Here is a 19314-nt window from a genome sequence, read left to right as displayed (position 1 = left end):
AAATACAGAAATTAATCCCCACGATTATTCCTACCCTATGATCTGATAAAATCTATACACTAAGCTAATATTTTCCTTTCTTTGACTATGGGTGGTGGGAAGTCGATAAAGTTCACATTCTAGCTTGGATCTCTGGCACACATTAGCTTTAAACCTATGATATCACTGAGAGTGTGCTGAAGGGTTACATCTAAAGAGATTGCAGAGGGAAACATCCCTGTGCTTCCCAACACAAAAGAACTGATGCATAAACAAAGAACCGAGAAAAAAAGAGCCCTATAAATCGCAGGGCTGCCGTGGGCTGGCTCTTCTTTTCTATGGATCCTTTTTTCTTTTTTAAGAGTTTAGCTGTTTACTGGTAGGACAGTTAGGGAAAATGGCTGTGGACTAAGTAATAAAACTTTTCATGCTGTCATATTTCATAACCCAATAAAATATTACTAGTGACAAACTCTCATTATAGAAAGAGATGCATCTGGCATTACCTATAATTCCTCCAACATCGTACCAAATGGACAGCTTGTCAGCTTCAGCCTCCTTCCATCCAAAGTTGTTACTCAGATAAAAGGGTAACCAGAAGAAGAAGGAGTAATTTACTAACTTCAAGCAGGCATAGGCCAGTGAGTACTACAAGAAAAACATGCAACTATCAATAAGGAACAGACAGCACAGCAGGACCACAGTTCTTAATGTAATTAAGAAGCAAAACCATACACAGGAGTTTGGGAAGAACAGTACCTGATTTTAAAAGTACACATTTCTCTAAATTCCCATTTGCCTGACTCTACCTTGTCTCCCTCTTCTCTTTAACCCCATTAGCTTTCAGAAAGGCATGCACAGCAGGCCTCTAGAATAAAAATACATAGGAGTATTTCTTAATTGTCCTCAGTTTCTTCTCCTGTCAGTTCCCTGGTAGAAGCAAACCAGTGTTTTGAACCTCAAAGGCAGGGCATATACTCGTGTTCCTTTCTTTAGATGAAGACAAAAGGTATCCATACCACTATCATTAACTGTAAGCAGAGAACTCCAGTAAACAACATCACAGCTTTTATTCCAAGCAGCCCAACACTTTTGGTTCTTCTACTTGCTGCAGAGTTAATGTTATGAACAGTGGTTAGCAATGTGACGAAACTATAGTTTCAAGGTCTAAGGAAAGCATCAACGTTAAAACTGCTTTCACATTACGGTTTCTAAAAGCCTTGTATTCCAACATCCAGTGGAAAAGCACAAAGTATCTTTGGTGAGTCAGGAATGAAAGAACATGACCGTCCTGGGCCTTGTGGCTCTACTCTGAGGAATAAAAGTTGCAGCTGTCTTAGGATGGCAGTGGGGCTAAGACTCTTATATTCAACACATTATTACCAGGAAATCCTGACATTTAGCATCAAAGGAAAAAGGGGGAGGAACAGAGAGGCTGACTTCAAAGGGTGTCTGGCTAGTATATTCTTTTCCCTGGAGCGGCCAGTTATTCCCTAGGTATCACTTGTTTTAAAACAGCTTCCCTGGCAGGGCAACAGCCACCCCCTAGAGAGCCAAATCCCAATCATGAGGGCATTCTGTCCAGACAGCCTGCTACAAAGACAAAGGGATTAAGTTAACTCGATTTCCTCTGCATCCCTGCCCGTGTCAGGAAACAATTGCTTGTGAAATACAGAGGAGGAGCAAGAGTTTCATATTTAGTCACAAGAGACGTAAGGTCTGTCCCAGAAAGTAAACTATTACCAGCAGAGTATTTTAACAACTACTTAAAAAATACCAATCTTTAGGATAAGAACAGGCCTCAAGGAACTTGAATATCTCTTGTCTAATACGTCATCTTTGGGTTACAGAACTGTGGAGACTTACACATTTGTTGTAATTCACGCTTCACTATGTGTTTGCAAATATCGGTGCTCTCAGCTTGGGGGCATGGGCAGAAGGGAACTAATGAGTACGCAGTACTGCAAGCTTCAGACTCTGAATCTTGCTAAGGGGCTACACTAGTAAGGCACCATTAGACGACAAAACAAAACCAGGTGCTTGTTCACAATACAGTAACCCAATGTTACAGACCCCGAGGTAGAATGGTTGACTTTCTGCTCTATGGGAAAGGGGACTGAGACACAAGGATAGGCTGAGTGACTTACCCCAGGCCTCACAGAGAGTTAGTGGGTAAGCTGGACACATAACCTAGGCCTCTTAACTTCCACTCCCGTGCTAGAGCGCCCGAAACATCAAGACAGAAAAACTGCAGCAGAAGGGATTTAGTTCAGATGTTAGAAAGTTCTCCTGACTGTAAAGGTTTTGGAAACACTGGAATGCATTACCAAGAAATACTGTGGAGTACTGTGTTCTATACTTTTTTAATAAAAGGGCAAATCATTTTTTTTCCTAGAATGCTAAGAATACAGGCAAATAAGGCAGACTTAAATGAATCCTTCAAAACCCCTCTTGGTCACATATAATTCTACAATACTTCAACAGGCCAAAAAAAGAACATATTTAAAAATATCAATTTTGCCTTCTTACTTGAATGCAGGGTCAGGGTCAGCAAACTAGGGCTCGCCAGCCAAACCTGTCCACACCCATTTATTCCATATCATCCAGGGTTTCTTGTGTTCTACAGACGTGAGTAGTCGTAGTAGAGACTGTACCACCGCCCCCCTACCCGACCCCACCCCAAAAAGCTGAACACATTTACTCTCTGGCTCTTTGCAGAAAAAGTACACCAACCCCTACATCAGAATGCAGAAAAAATTTCAAGTCATGCCACCCTAGACACAAGCTGAGGGGAATATATTCCTAAAATAAAGTATCAAAGAGAAGCTAAATACTTCAAGATGCTTTATCACAGGCAGTGCTAATACCTAGGCTATAACTTCTCACTAGTGGTGGTAAGGAGATCTGAACCGTCCTTACCGGTATAACTCCAGGAAGACAACAGGCCTGATAAAAGCTTATTGCCTTGACTTGGGTAATAGTACTGCCTTCCTGGATGGAATAATTAGGCTCATATTCATCTTCATTTTCAGCATCATTAATCAATGGCCTGTGTGAGTCCTCTTCAAAATTTTCTTCTGCCTCAATGCCTGGGAGACCTAAAACAGTAATAGCCACAATTTATTAAGTGCCATCTAGATGCCTGGCATTGTGCAAGGTGCTTTGCATGTATCATTACTCATGGGCTCATGATTATTTTTGTCTCATTTTACAGAAGCATTGAAGGTTCAAGGCCAAGGTCAATCAAGGTTGATTACAGTCACACAGCTAATAAGCCATAGAGCCAGGACTCTAATTCTATTTCATCTGGCTTCAAAGCAATATTGTTTTGGGGTTTGTTTGTTTTTAAGATTTTACTCTTTTCTTTGAGAGAGCAAGAGAACAGGGGGAGAGAGAGAGAAGCAGACTCCTCACCAAGCAGAGAATTTGATGTGGGGCCCGATCCCAGAACCCCAAGATCATGACCTGAGCCAAAGGCAGACGTTTAACTGACTGAGCCACCCAGGCGCCCCCAAAGCAATGCATTTTCAATGACATTACACTATCTCTCTTACATTTTAAAAAATGTTAATGATGTACTATTGAACTGACACATCTTTTTGATAACACTCAGAAGACAGAATTGTACATATATCTGCTTCTGTGGCTTTGCTTGTACATATTCTGTATGTAACCACAGATAAGTATCAAACTAAATTACTTTTATGAAGGGAAAGAAATCTGTTCAAACAAGTGAAATGAGAAAAATATCATGCTAATTTCCAGTCAGTGTCTCAATTGCAAAACTCATTTGCAAATGAAGAGTTTTTCCTGAATCTATAAAGGTGAAACACTGCCCTCAAACATTTGCAGCCATGTCTGGTTAGACAACCACAGGGTCTATGGGCCATAAGCAGCAATACCACTCCTTCAACTCACTGAAAGGAGCTCACAGTTCTCCTAAGGAACAAGAGATTGGTTGTGCTGGCCTCAGGTTTCTCTTCGCCCATAACAGTAAGACGTGTTGAATAGAAAGGATAGCTTTTCCTCACCGATTTCTTCTGGTGACACCAGGAGCCCAAAGAAGATGATGATCCCACCAGTAAACTGCACAGCCGCTGTCACCAGAAAGGCATACTGGAGGAGAGAGGAGAGAGGAGCTTCTTACACGTCCGCGATATTGGTTAGAGCACATTGACTAGAAGCACATGTGGGGAAGGGAGGGGACTAAGAAGGAATGAGCATGAGTGCTTAGTCCATGCCAGGCTCAGAACTTGAGTTTCACTTGTCTTTTCCACGCATTTTCCCCACAAGGCTCAGAGAGGACAGGTCAAGTCTCAGGGACACTGAATGGTATACCACTACAGTTGTGAAATCACGACTGGCTCCCAAAGCCTCATTCTCTGCACCACAGATCCTCCCACAAGAGACAGTATCTGGGCAGCCCAGGTGGCTCAGCGGTTTAGCTCCGCCGTCAGTCCAGGGCATGATCCTGGAGACCTGGGATCAAGTCCCACGTCGGGCTCCCTGAATGGAGCCTGCTTCCCCCTCTGCCTGTGTCTCTGCCTCTCTCTCTCTCCCTCTGTCTCTCATGAATAAATAAATAAAATCTTTAAAAAGAGAGAGAGAGAGAGACAGTATCTATCTGCCCTCAAAAATATTCTATCCAGTGAAGAAGATTAAATAATACACCAAACAATAGTACAAGGCACCAAGCAGGCGAATAAAGGAGAAGACCCAGTCCTAATTAAGAAACACATATAGAAAAAAAAAAAAAAAAAGAAACACATATAGAAAGAAATAGCAATGATGTCAGCAGAGCAATACCATGTCTTAAGGAAGAGCTGAAAAGGCAACTGGTGGTCAATCCCAGCATGACCTAAGCAAAGGGACAGGGTGGGAATGAGAGAGAAAGCCTCCTGCATGGTCAAAGTGGAGGGCCTCTGCTAAGGGGCAGCAGGAAATAAAACTGCTAGGAAAAATGAGAGATCAAGATGAAAGAACCTCAAAAGCCAGACAACATTAGCTGAATTATTTTTAGTAGAGAATGGAGCCTGATGTGGACAGGTGGTCTACATTTCTGGGAAAGACAGTGACAAAATGAGTGTTTCCAGAAATCAAATCAGCATGCGGGCTGAACCAAAATTTCCATCTGAGCCAATTGGCACAATTCAGATGAGAAGCCAGGAAGCCTAGAATAAAGGTGACCAAGAACAGAGAAAGGATTTCCTTCCCATTGAGCCTTACTCAACCAAAATTCTTCTGAGACCAAACACTTGGTAAACTATTTAAAGATTTATCTACGTTTTAAAAGAGCGACTTCCCTATTTAGGTTTTAGAATAACACTTTCATATGATCCAAGCAACAAAAAGTTGATGGGTAGTAAAAGCTCTCCCTCCTACTTGTCTCATCCTTTTTCTCGTCCTACTTCTTCTCTCATCCCATTTTACCAGCATATAACCATTGTTGTTATTTGATTTCTACTCCCCAAGAGACTGTTTTAGAAACATACAGGCCAATACAAATCTATACTCTGATTCTTACTCCCTACAGAAATGGCATCATTCAGTACACACTGTTCCACACCCTGGCTTTCTTCACCTAAAAACCATTGAGAACTTTCCCTATCAGGACCCTGAGAGCTTCCAAATTCCACTTCAAAGTTGTGCCACCTTCCTCACACATGTGTCATACTGTATCTCCCTTTTGGTTCACATTTGTTATCAATTTTTTGCTCTTACAAACAATGTTGAAATAACCACATAGATACATCACTTTGTACATGTGGAAGTATATTCATCTGTTGGGATTAAGTCCTGTGGGTGGAACAGCTGGGACAGAGCAGGTGTAATTTTGATAGTTTCAGAGTGACTCCAAGAGGGGTCAGTGCTTGTTTGTTCACATCCTTATAAACACAAAATGCTATCAAAATTTATAGATTCTTACCAATGTAAGTATACAGCACAGTTTCTTTCTTGTCTTTTTCTTTATTTTTTACAGTGTAGTTTTATTTTTTATTTATTTTTTTTTTTTACAGTGTAGTTTTAACTCACATTTGTCCACCAACTAACACCTAAGCTCCATAAGAGCAGAGATTTTTCTTTTTTGGCCAGTGCTCTATTCTCTACTGCCTAGGGGCACTTAGAGAACTGTGATACATATTTACTAAATGAATAGGTAAGTTACAAATGAAGTGGAATATACTTCATATATTTCAAAGCCATATCTATTCCTTTTTCATGAACTACACATTCAAATCCCTTACCTTTCTTTCTATATATTGTTGGTCTTCTTATTAATTTGCGTGTACTCTTTATATATGAGGGAGATTAGCTCTTGATCTGTAACATGAGTTACAGATACTTTTTTCCCGATTGATTATACTGTCTTCAGACTTGGGCATTTTTCCCATGAATAACTTCTGTGTTTGAATTTATCAAACGTTTGTCCTTTTTTAACATAAGCCTTGTCCGACCAAACACAGCCCTACATAGTTTTAGATAGCCACAGTATTGCTTCCAAAGACAAAACATATTATATATACTCAAGAAAGAACTAGAAGGACATACCTACCTCATAACCGTATTGCAGAACAGAAGAAGCTAGGCATGCTCCCAAAATATTGCCCACTGAAGCACAGGCACTCCAGAGACCAAATACAACTCCTCGTCTAAGACAGAGAACAGTGAAAAACAAAAAACAACAGAATCAGAAGGAATTCAGGTGCAGTTCAAATACAAAATACAACTCCTCGTCTAAGACAGAGAACAGTGAAAAACAAAAAACAACAGAATCAGAAGGAATTCAGGTGCAGTTCAAATACAAAATACAAATACAAAACAGTGAAAGTTCACATTCCAAAGAATAAACATTCTATATTAAAATTTTTTTTAAAGTAAACTCAAATGACAAAATATCAGGTTACTTTAAGATATTAAACTAAACCTCAATTTCGGGCACATCACAAGACACTGTTAAGAGAATTTTAAAAGTAAGCCACAGACTAGGAAGAAATATTTGCATATTGCTTATCTAATAAAAGTCTCACATTTGGAATATAAAGAACTCTCAAAATTCAGTAATACATGGGGTGCCTGAGTGTCTCAGTCAGTTAAGCAACTGCCTTCAGCTCAGGTCATGCTCCCGGGGTCTGGGGATCAAGCCCCACGTTGGGCTCCCTGCTCAGCGGGGGGGCCTGCTTCTCCTTTTCCTTCCTGCTTCTGCTCTCTCTTGCTATCTCTGTCTCATTCTCTCAAACAAATGAATAAAATCTTAAAAAAAAAAAAAAAGAGCCCTCAATAATACAAAAACAAGCATTCCAGGGGCCCCAGCTGGCTCAGTAGGTGGAGCATGCAACACTTGATCTCTAGGTTGTAAGTTCAAGCCTCATGTCGGGTGTAGAGATTCCTTTACAGAAATTTTTAAATCTTAAAAAAAAAAAAAATCCGATATAATGTTAAAGAGTGTGAATCTACAACCATCTCAAAAGTTTTTGAAAAAGAGGCTTCATGCACACAAAAACATGATGCAAATAAGCACATAAAAAGATATTCAACAACAACAAAAAAAGATATTCAACATCATCAGACATTAGAGAAATGCAAATTAAAACTGATGATGTATCACTATCACTACATACCTATGAGGATAACTTGAAGTGAAAAAGACCACACATACGTGTTGTGTTGGCAAGAATACATAGCAGCTAGAACCCTTACATTCTGCTGATGGGAATGTAAAATGGTAAAACCACTTTGGAAGAGACCATTGGTTTCTTAAAAAGATAAATACACATCTACCATATGATCCAGCCATTCTACTTTGACATATTCATCCAAGGAAAATGAAAGCACTTGTTCATACAAAGATTTGTACAGAAACTGTTCACAGGAGCTTTATTTGTAATGACCAAAAACTGATGACAACCCAAATGTTCACCAACAGGTGAAAAGATAAATTGTGATACCATAGATTACTACTCAACTATAAAAAAGGACGAATTGCAGGATCCCTGGGTGGCACAGCGGTTTGGCGCCTGCCTTTGGCCCAGGGCGCGATCCTGGAGACCCAGGATCGAATCCCACATCGGGCTCCCGGTGCATGGAGCCTGCTTCTCCCTCTGCCTGTGTCTCTGCCTCTCTCTCTCTCTCTCTGTGTGACTATCATAAATAAATAAAAATAAAAATAAAAATAAAAATAAAAAGGACGAATTGGGACAACTGGGTGGACGATTAGGCGTCTGCCTTCAGCTCAGGGTGTAATCCCAGGGCCTGGGATCGAGTCCTGCATCGGGCTACCTGGGAGGAGCCTGCTTCTCCCTCTGCCTGTGTTCCTGCCTCTCTCTCTCTGCATCTCTCATGAATAAATAAATAAAAAACATTTTAAATAAATAAAAAATAAAAAGGGATGAATACTAGATCTCAGAATAATCATACTGAATGAAAGCAGACAAGAAACAGTGTATACTGTATGATTCTATTTATGTAAGATTTTAGAAAATTCAAACTAATCTAAACTGACAGAAAACAGATGAACAGTTGCCTGGAAATGGCAATGGGAGGGAGGGGGAAGGGAGCAGGAGGGGTGGAGGAGAGGAATCACCAAAGGGCATGAGGAAACTTAGGGGTGATGGAGATGTCTACATTTTCTTAACTGTGATGGTGGTTTTCAGGGTGTATGCAGGCTGAAACTCATCAAATGATACATCTTAAATGCGCGCAGTTCATTACATACCTTAATAAAGCCATTAAAAAAAGAGAGAGGAAAAAAAGGATGAGTAAATAATCTAGTAGAAGGAAAACTAGCTATTACAATAGTCCTGGAGAAAAATGATTAGCTCTGAACATAGGCAATGGCAGTAGGGCTGGTGAAAGAAAGAGAAGCTAATTTTTTTTTTAAGATTTTAAGTAAAATCTTTACTTAAATCTTTACAAGCCCCAACATGGGGCTTGAACTCACAACCTTGAGATCAAGAGTCACACGCTTTTCTGACTGAGCCAGCCAGGCGCCCCTCTATTAATAACATACTGTGTTAGGTCTAGATTTTTTAGCTCCTTAAACATTTTTATAACCTCATGGAGACAGGAGTCTGAGAAACCAACAGGAAGACAACCCAGTAAAGTGAAAAAAGTTTAAAAGTCCTAGCTCTGCCACTTCCAGCTGTGCAATCTCAAGCCAGTCACAGCTCAGGCTCATTGGAACATGTTCTGCTCCTCAAAGCACTGAGCGCAGTGCTACATGCGAAAGGGCTTGGTGCTACACGAGAGTACATGTTAATGTTGTTAATGTTACCTAGTCTACACCTGCTTTTAAAAACTATGACCCTGGGTGCGCCTGGCCCGCTCAGTCAGTGAAGTGTGAGACTCCTGATCTTGGGGTTGTGAGTGTGAACCCTACACTAGGCATAGAGATGACTTACAAATAAAATCCTTTAAAAAAATAAAAATAAAAACTATGACCCTGATAAAGGGGCATGATTCATCCAAGATTAACAGGTTTCTAAGCAATGTCTTCAACCTATCCCTTAATTCCCTGGGGCCCCAATTTTGTCTACTTGGAAAACCATTTGGACTAGATAATCTGTGTTTTCCCCAGGGCTCAAATGCCTGCCCTCTTTCTCTAAAATACATAAAACCTAGCAAGAGGGTGCTGGGGAAAGAGTCAGAAGGTCAGGCTCTGAATAACACTGGCAGACCAAAAACATGATTTGATTTGATTTTTTTTCTTTTTTCAGTTTTATTTATTTATTTGTTTGTTTGAGAGAAAGAGAGAGCAGGGCACATGCAGGCAGAGCAGCAGAGGGAGCAGCAGAGATAGAGGAAGAAGCAGGCTCCCTGCTGGGCGTGGAGCCAAACACAGAGCTCAATCCCAGGACCCTGGGATCAAAGGCAGATGCTTAACCAACTAAGCCACCCAGGGGGGCCCAAAGACACGATTTTAGAAGAAACTAGTTGAGGGGCACCTGGTGGCTCAGTCGGCTGAGCAACTCTTGATTTTGGCTCAAATCCTGATCTTGACGTCCTGGTATTGAGCCCCATGTCTGGTTCCATGCTCAGCAGCGAGTCTGCTTGTCCCTCTCCCTCTCCTTCTGCTTCTCCCCACTCTCACGCTATCTCTCTGGCATATAAATTAGTAAAATCTGTTTAAAAAAAAAAAAGTGCCAAAGTGATTATCCTTGAGTGATACGATTTCAAATGCTTTTACCTTTATTTCTCTTTGTTCATTTATATTATCTGGTTTGTCCACAAAAAAACAAGAAGCCTTTATATAATTTTCAAAATCACAAATGAAAAAAATTACTTTAAAAATCTTAATAAAGGAACAGACGGGATCCCTGGGTGGCGCAGCGGTTTGGCGCCTGCCTTTGGCCCAGGGCGTGATCCTGGAGACTCGGGATCGAATCCCACATCGGGCTCCCGGTGCATGGAGCCTGCTTCTCCCTCTGCCTGTGTCTCTGTCTCTCTCTCTCTCTCTGTGACTATCATAAATAAATAAAAAAAAAAAAAAATTAAAAAAAAAAAAAAAAAAAGGAACAGACGCCTGGGTGGCTCAGCGGTTGAGCGTCTGCCTTTGGCTCAGGGCGTGATCCTGGAGTCCCAGGATCAAGTCCCACATCGGGCTCCTCACACATAAGCTCACACACAGGGAGCCTGCTTCTCCCTCTGCCTATGTCTCTGCCTCTCTCTCTCTGTCTCTCATGAATAAATAAATAAAATCTTAAAAAAAAGAAAACCTTGATAAATATAAACAGCACATGAGCAGATAGCATCACCTACTCCAAAAAAAACCTAAAGTATCACATGGGAACAAGCACCTCTTAAAATCAATTGTTAAACCAGTAACACTACAGTTAGAGTTCAATAGAAACCACAGCACACTGAAGTACAATTAGAGTATGCTCATTAAGTCGTACTTATTCTACCCATACGACATTTCATGGGTGAACTTTCATGATGTTACAGATCATTAGCCAGCAGGCATCATGACTCCCAATGTGAAAACCTAGGAGGCTGGAAACCTGAGGGAAGCCAGGCAGAGCATGCACTGATCACTCAGTGGGTGGATAATGTCTGTTTCATACACTGGTCTATGGTAAAAGAGTAAACAGATAAAAAAGACCGAACCATAGATGAGATAAATGTGTATCTCACAATATATATTTACCCAGGACAAATTAAAGAAATCCAAATTAATAATACTCTTGAAATCAGAATGTCACCAAAAATGGCAAATAGCAAAGCCAAATCTTTGAGAATCTCGACTTATTTTCCATCCTATAAATGAAGTACGGCTCTTCTTCCTGGCAGCCCAGAAGATGCTGTAGCGGGTTCCACTCTCATGCCGTGGCCTGTATCACACATAAACTCACATATGATCTGACAACTACTTGAAGGTTTGGGGAAAAGATGTCCAATTTGAGCTTTCAAGCCCCAAAGTTTGGCATTCTTCATCTGTAACGTATTAGAGTCTTTGTTACGTGATCTTATTTATTCATGAGAACATACAGAGAGAGGCAGAGACATAGGCAGAGGGAGAAACAGACTCCCTGTGGGGAGCCTGATGCGGGACTCAATCCCAGGACCTCAGGGGATCATGACCTGAGCCAAAGGCAAATGCTTAACCACTAAGCCACCCAGGCATCCTTGTTATGTGATCTTAGGCAAGTCCCATAGATAATTTTTGACCTCAATTTCTTCATCTTTAATGTAAGAAGATAAAATTAGACCACTGAGTCTCAAACAAAGGGAAGGGAAGGCAAAACCCACAGGAAGACACATGACAGGATGCTACATGACTTATGTTCTGTTAAGGGAAGATTTTTGAGATGTACTGCCTTAGCCACACTCAAAATCTGACCATGACCAGCAGAGTATTAAGAATGTGCCTAGGGATCCCCAGGTGGCTCACCGGTTTAGCGCCTGCCTTCAGCCCAGGGCGTGATCTTGGGGTCCCGGGATCGAGTCCCACATCGAGCTCTCTGCATGGAGCCTGCTTCTCCCTCTGCCTGTGTCTCTGCCCCCCCCCCGCCCCCCTGTATCTCTCATGAAAAAATAAAAACTTAAAAAAAAAAAAAAGGAATGTGCCTCACTGGGGCACCTGGGTGGCCCAGTCAGTTAAGCTTGACTCTTGATTTCATCTCAGGTCATGATCTCAAGGTGGTGAGATTGAGCCCCACATCAGGCTCCATGTTGGATGTGGAGCCTGCTTAAGATTCTCTCTCTCTGGGTGGCTCAGCGGTTTAGAGCCTGCTTCTCCCTCTGCCTGTGTCTCTGCCTCTCTCTCTCTCTCTCTCTCTGTCTCTCATGAATAAATAAAAATCTTAAAAAAAAAAAAAAAAAAAGATTCTCTCTCTCCTCCCCCAGCTCACATGCACTCTCTCTCTAAAAAAAAAAAAAGTAAATAAAAATAAATAAGAACATGCATCACCGGCCTACACCCTTCAAGTCCACACCTTTTCCAATACTCTCCAAAGTGAAGCTTTTTCTCAACTTTCTAAAATAGAAGAGGTGGGTAGTGTTGAAAAGATGGAGTTAACTGATGACAAGTCTGAATCATCTGATATTAAAACCATTTCAAAGGGGGAAGCCCGAGTGGCTCAGAGGTTTAGTGCTGCCTTCAGCCCAGGGCGTGATCCTAGAGACCTGGGATCGAGTCCCACGTCGGGCTCCCTGCATGGAGCCTGCTTCTCTCTCTGCCTGTGTCTCTGCCTCTCTGTGTGTGTGTCTCTCATCAATAAATAAAATCTTTAAAAAAACCAAAACACTTAAAGGGACACCTGGGTGGCTCAGCAGTTGAGGCCTTTGCCTCCTGAATTCCAGGATCGAGTCCCACATCGGGCTCCCTGCATGGAGCCTGCTTCTCCTCCCTCTGCCTATTTCTCTGCCTCTCTCTGTGTCTCTCTTGAAAAAATAAATAAAATCTTTTTTTTAATAAATAAATAAATAAATAAATAAATAAATAAATAAATAAATAATAAAACCACTTAAAAAGAGAAATCAAAGAGGAAGAGAGTGGCATACCCAGCTTTTCCAAACCAGTTGCCCATAACAGCAACCACACAGGGCCAACCAGTAGACTGGAGCAGGCCATTTACAATCCACAGGCAGCAGTAGAGTCCCTTGTTGTAGAAATGCAGCCATTCTGTGACAGTGCCAAAGACAAACACCTAGGATACGAAGGGAAGAAAAAGGAACATGTGACATCCACAGACACTTTTAGGACACTAAAATGCCAACCACAATGACGTCTGTGCATGAAGAAACATGCCCAAAGGTGTAGGGCCAAAGAGACATGTGCCGACTTTTCAGATGCTCCTACTCTGAGCATAAGGTGAATAAGACAAGACCCAAGTGCCACCACTGAGCAGGGATGTCAATCAACACAAAGTTCATTAATGATTACACCCATTTGACTTGTATTTTTAGCTCTAAGAAGTTAAATGCTCATTGTTCAACTTCATTAGACAACTCTTGCTGTTATCTCGTCCTCAGACCCGTGTGTGTGTAGAGGACTACTATGGGGGCTGATTGAAGTCGTGTATGTAAATTCAGTCAGGGCAGTGCCCCACACACTGTGGGGACCAGGAAGCGCCAGCTATGATCATTCCTGCAGCTGCCGAGACAACCGGTGTAACCTGTGATCTGCTCAAGAATTCAGAAGCATTCATCAAGTCACCACTGTGGGGGGGTGGCATTTTGCTCAAGTGGACATTTTATCGGTAGTCGAAGTTACTTTTGGAATATTTTGCATGGGTTAGAAATAGTATGTACCAGGGATCCCTGGGTGGCTCAACAGTTTAGCACCTGCCTTTGGCCCAGGGCGCAATCCTGGGGTCCCGGGATTGAGTCCCATGTCGGGCTCCCTGCATGGAGCCTCCTTCTCCCTCTGCCTGTGTCTCTGCCTCTCTCTCTCTCTCTCATAAATAAATAAATAAAATATTTTTTAAAAATATAGTATGTACCATACTGTATGATTCCATTCTGGAATCAGCACAACTATTAGGAGGACAGAAAAATGGTCAGTGATTGATAGAGGCTGGGGGAGGGGGGAGGAGGAGCAGTGGTTACAGAACTATACTCCTTTGTCAAAACTCAGAACTACACACCAAGAAGGGTGAGTTTATGCACATACTTCAATTTTTCAAAAAATGTGAAAAAAAAAAGCAAAGCAAAAACGTATAGAGGTTTTAAAACAATATGTATAGGGGCGCCTGAGTGGCTCAGTCAGTTAAGCATCTGCCTTCGGCTCAGATCATGATCCCAGGGTCCTGGGATGGGCTCCCTGCTCAGTGGGAAACCTGCTTCTCCTTCTCCCTCAGCCTGCCACTCCCCCTGCTTGTGCTGAATCTATCAAATGAATAAAATCTTAAAAACAAATAAACAAACAAACAAAAAAAGATTAAAGCAATGCGTATATATGTGTAGGTAAGAGGGCTGTAAATGTAAGTAAAGTGCTTCAATCTCTCAAATGGCAGATACTGGAAAACAATAATAAAACTGGGACTAGCTGAATGCCATGCTTTCATTCAACCAACAAAAACTCCTCACTAGGACCTAGGAAACAAAAAAAGATGCATCAAATGTGGATCTGGCCCTCTCTAGTATTTAATTATCCAGGGCATTTTTTCCACATGCCTCACACACAGAAACCCACATAACCTTCCCTACCAACCTGGGGGGAGGCATTCAAACAAAGAGGATGAAGCACACAGCAATCATCCCAGGAAATGGCAAGTGAGGAACTGACACGCAGGGAGTCCAGGTCTAAGAAACCTGTGACCTCCACCACCATGCCACTGACTCCTAGGGAAAACAAGAGTGATACAGAAATCAGTGGACTAAGTAGTCAACGATGTCAGTGCCTTCAAAGACATACAGGCGGGGGAGCACAGAAGAGGAAATGATTACTTTCAGGAATGAATGAGGTCAGTAAAGGAAGACATCGTGAAAGAAGTGCCATTTGACCAATAACTTGCTGGCGACATTGAGCTAGACTATGGAGAGCTGAAAAGAGAGCCATTCAAGGCAGGAAAGGCAAAAACAAACAGAGTGAGGCAGAAAGGCACAGGGTATGTTGGGACCATGGAAAACAGTTTGGCCAGAGCCAACTGGTAAAGCATAGAGACAGACGGGACTGTCAAGGCAGGACACAACCCAGTTCTCAAGAGCACCGAATGCCATGCTATTTATGCTTGGCTTCTGTGTTCAATTCAGGCAGCATGTATACTATTTATGCATGGCTCTGGTGGTGACTGAATCACAAAAGGGACATGATCCAAATCTCACTTTAAAAAGATTCCCCTATGGGGATCCCTGGGTGGCACAGCGGTTTGGCGCCTGCCTTTGGCCCAGGGCGCGATCCTGGAGACCCGGAATCGAATCCCACGTCAGGCTCCCGGTGCATGGAGCCTGCTTCTCCCTCTGCCTGTGTCTCTGCCTCTCTCTCTCTCTCTCTGAGTGTGACTATCGTAAATAAATAAATTAAAAAAAAAAAAAAAAAAAAAAAGATTCCCCTATGAGCAGCCTGGGTGGCTCAACGGTTTAGCACCACCTTCGGCCCAGGGCGTGATCCTAGAAACCCGGGATCAAGTCCCACGTTGGGCTCCCTGCATGGAGCCTGCTTCTCCCTCTGCTTGTGTCTCTGTCTCTCTCTCTCTCTGTGTCTCTCATGAATAAGTCAATAAAATCTTTTATAAATTTTTTTAAAATTAAATAAATAAATAAATATAAAAAGATTCCCCTAACTGAAAAGGCACACGAGGTATTAAAAAATTGAATATTGATTTTACTTTTCTATTCTACATATAGAAATGGGCAGGAGGAGTACTTGGATTCTAAAATACCCAACCAAGATGATGATGATGATGATGATGATGATGATGATAAAAATAATACCTTTCAACTTACCACTAGTGCAGAAGAGCACATGCCAAAAGATAGAACCCATCGTAAATTAAGCCGATCTCCAACAATTCCACTGATGAAAAGGCCCTAAAAATAAAGCATTTTATTTCACAGCTCTGAATAACACAGCCTGAAAAAGGGAAGATGCGTTGCAAACCAAGTGAGGGAAATAAAACACTGACATGACTCAAAATTAAACTTCATTCTTATGCCCAGACTAGCTGTCTCAGTTTCAAAAATGTTTCATAAAATGACAGTGCACTTCTGCACATTATACTGTAAACAAACTCACGCACCAAAATACTGTAATCTAGGCTAAACTTTGAGTCTACCAAAAGCAAATCCCCCTCACTGTCTAAAAGGAGCCTGGAAAAGCAAAAATCAAAACAAATAAAACCAAGAATATTAATTAATAAAACAAGCCCACAAATATATTTCATTTTCTAGAACAGATTAACTTAAAAATCAGTTATCTGGGACACCTGGGTAGCTCAGTGGTTGGGCATCTGCCTTTGGGTCAGGGTGTGATCCCAAGATCCGGAATCAAGTCCTACATCGGGCTCCCTGCATGGACCCTGCTTCTCCCTCTGCCTGTGACTCTGCCTCTATCTCTCTCTCCCTCTGTGTCTCTCATGAATAAATAAATAAAATCTTAAAAAAAAAAAAAAAGATCAGTTATCTGCACTCCCAGGGGGGCTGCCCTTAGTTAGCCATTTGCATCCTGAGTCAAGATGTGTTACAACATGTCCTGTACCACAGAAGTTTCTGGGGCACAGGCACTGCCTATTTAATCTGACCCTTGGGTTTCATGACCTCACAAGGCAGGGAGAGTAAGGACACAAAGACAGTAATTAGTTGAAGAACGGTACAAATGTTCTGCCTTCTGCTCTCCTCTTAGTGGCAGGAAATAAAAACCTGAGTCATGGCAGCAAGGCACACTAAAGAGCCCATGGCAATACACCAGGTTTCTTCCATAAGTATGTAAAATGAACAAATGTCTTCACGGAAAACCTAAATCCAGATACAAGTGTTTCTGGTAAACTGTCGATCTCTACATTAGAGAAAATTTAGATTGATAGGTCTCATTATGGTCAACCTGTCACTACCTCAAAAGAAGCACCTATAAGCTTTCAATTCTTCATTCTACAGCTGCCACTCAGGTGCCTTATGCTATATAGAGTAAAGGAGGTGAAGAAAATCTCAGTGTTTCAGATTAGAGAATCAATTCATCCTGTGGTGTTCCAAATGCCTGCGTGATGCCTAGAAAGCTCCAAAAGGACATGTGGCTCAATACAAAGAAATATGATCACTGATGTTCCATGGCACTTTTTATCTCCTAAACCTACTTAATCCTGGGGATAAGTATTATCACAACTCTATAGAAAAGTAAGGTTAAATTTCATTTCAAAACCAAGTTTCCTACAGCTAGTTGACAGTGGTAGAGCTGGTCTTTGCTCTAGACTATACATGGCTTCTTAAAACATTCCACAAAAGGCTCGCAGCGAGGCACCACTGCCAGTGCTCCAGCCAAAGTCGAATGACCGTACACTGGGATGTCATACAGAAAATGCCCAGGATACAGGTGCCTGGGTGGCTAAGTGGTTAAGTATCTGCCTTCAGCTCAGGGCGTGATCCTGGAGTCCTGGGATCAAGTCCCGCATCAGACTCCCTGCAGGGAGCCTGCTTCTCCCTCTGCCTATGTCTCTGCCTCTCTCTCTCTCTCTCTCTCTCTCTCTCTCTCTCTCGGTGTCTCTCATGAGTATATAAAATCTTAAAAAAACAAAAACAAAAACACAACGCCCAGGGTGAGGAGCATGGCTACATGATCTAAGGTCTGCTCCAATTGTTTCTACAAGCTTCCTCTTTGAAGAAAAGATATTCCAAATACTGTCCAAATAAACATTCAGAGAACACTTTGGAACTTCCACCAGGTATTTCCCATCACCTGGATATCACTAATTAAAAGGTTTCTTTACAAAGCACCTGGGTGGTTCAGTCCCTTAAGTGTCTGTCTCTTGATTTCAGCTCAGGTCGTGGTCTCAGTGCTGGGAGATCTCATGTCCCAGGGAGTCTGCATTCTCTCCCTCTCCCTCTGCCCTTCCCCCTGCTTGCTTGTGTGCATGCTCTCTCTCTCTCTAATAAATAAACCTTTTTAAAAAAAGCTTTTTAATAACTGTAGACATCTTCACGAGAGGAAATCAAACAGTGGGAAGAAAGGGAGGACCATTCACAGTGCAGGGGTCCAGTGGCAGCCACCACTTCCCACAGCCTTAACTCAGCAGCCACCGAACTTGCTCCCTACCACCAGACAGAGATCCCAGCTGCCCTATCCAAGGTGACTACCTCGGACAATGAGCACCTCTTTTCCCCCCATGCTGGCATGGTTCCTGGGACACCACTATTCCATAGTTGTCCCCCTCCACTGCTTGCCTATTTCTCATGTCCCCTGCCTCTAAGTACAGGAAGCCCCACGGCTCAGCTGTCACACCTGTCATACTATCCCCACCTGCTCCCTTGATGATCAGTCTTGTAACTCTGAAAAGTATTTCTATGCCAAGGACTCTGAAATTTGTACCACCAGCCTGAACCTCTACCTTGAACTCCAGACTCCATACATAACTAAGTGTCTGTTCTTCATCCTTTAGGCAAGAATAGGTATCTCACCTGTAACATGTCCAAAAGCCATTTTCCCCAAAGCCTACCCTTCCCAATTTTAATATATGTGCTCCTGAAGCAAACACAAGCCTACCCTTCCCGTTGTCTTCCACTCTGTTATGATACTAACACTCTAGAGTTGTCCTCAAGGCCTCTCTTTCTCTTATACTCCACATTCAACAGGAAAAATAATGATTGGTTCTACCTTCAAAACACAAAACCGGGCAGCCCCGGTGGCGCAGCAGTTTAGCGCTGCCTGCAGCCTGGGGTGTGATCCTGGAGACCCGGGATCTAGTCCTACGTCGGGTTCCCTGCATGGAGCCTGCTTCTCTCTCTGCCTCTCTCTCTCTCTCTCTCTGTGTGTGTGTGTGTGTGTGTCTCAATAAATAAATAAAATATTTTAAAATTAAAAAAATTAAAAAAAATAAAACACAAAATCTACTTCTTCCCATTTCTGTTACTCCTGGATCTAAACCACCATCATCCTTCACCTCAAAATTGGAACAGCCTAATCTATGTCCCTGTTTCTGCCTCTACCCTTTGGTCTAGTCTCCTGGGACAGCAAGTGGGCCTGTCCAAACACAGGGCAGATCCTGGCACTCCTCTGTGCAAAACCTTTCAGGGCTCCCATCTCACTCCCATCTCACTGTTGGGGCCAAAGCCCCAACAAAAGGACCAAAAACCCTAAAGGTCTGAGCCCCACACCTTTTCTAGCCTCATTTCCCATCACTCTGTACTAGTCACCCTGACCTCACTTACCTACTTCAGGTCTTTGCTCAAATATCGCCTCCTACTTGA

General features: G+C 42.3%; 1 protein-coding gene across 3 annotated transcripts in view; it reads right to left on the bottom strand.

Annotated features, from left to right (window-relative positions):
• SLC37A3 (solute carrier family 37 member 3) overlaps window positions 1-19314 on the bottom strand; it is a 51122-nt gene that overhangs the window by 12027 nt on the left and 19781 nt on the right. For 2 of the 3 annotated variants that reach the window (XM_025433849.3, XM_025433850.3), the window contains exons 5-10: window positions 15865-15948; window positions 12979-13124; window positions 6533-6629; window positions 4011-4095; window positions 2899-3077; window positions 486-627 (exon numbers count right to left, since the gene is read on the bottom strand). In XM_025433849.3, coding sequence (XP_025289634.3) covers window positions 486-627; window positions 2899-3077; window positions 4011-4095; window positions 6533-6629; window positions 12979-13124; window positions 15865-15948 — 733 coding nt within the window. Of the gene's footprint in view, window positions 1-485; window positions 628-2898; window positions 3078-4010; window positions 4096-6532; window positions 6630-12978; window positions 13125-14629; window positions 14761-15864; window positions 15949-19314 lie in introns of all 3 variants that reach the window. The other variant, XM_025433851.3, reaches the window with a different exon arrangement.

This window comes from Canis lupus, chromosome 16 (genome assembly GCF_003254725.2).
Source record: "Canis lupus dingo isolate Sandy chromosome 16, ASM325472v2, whole genome shotgun sequence".
NCBI classification, from domain to species: domain Eukaryota; kingdom Metazoa; phylum Chordata; class Mammalia; order Carnivora; family Canidae; genus Canis; species Canis lupus.
This window is presented reverse-complemented; position numbering and strand designations above follow the sequence as displayed.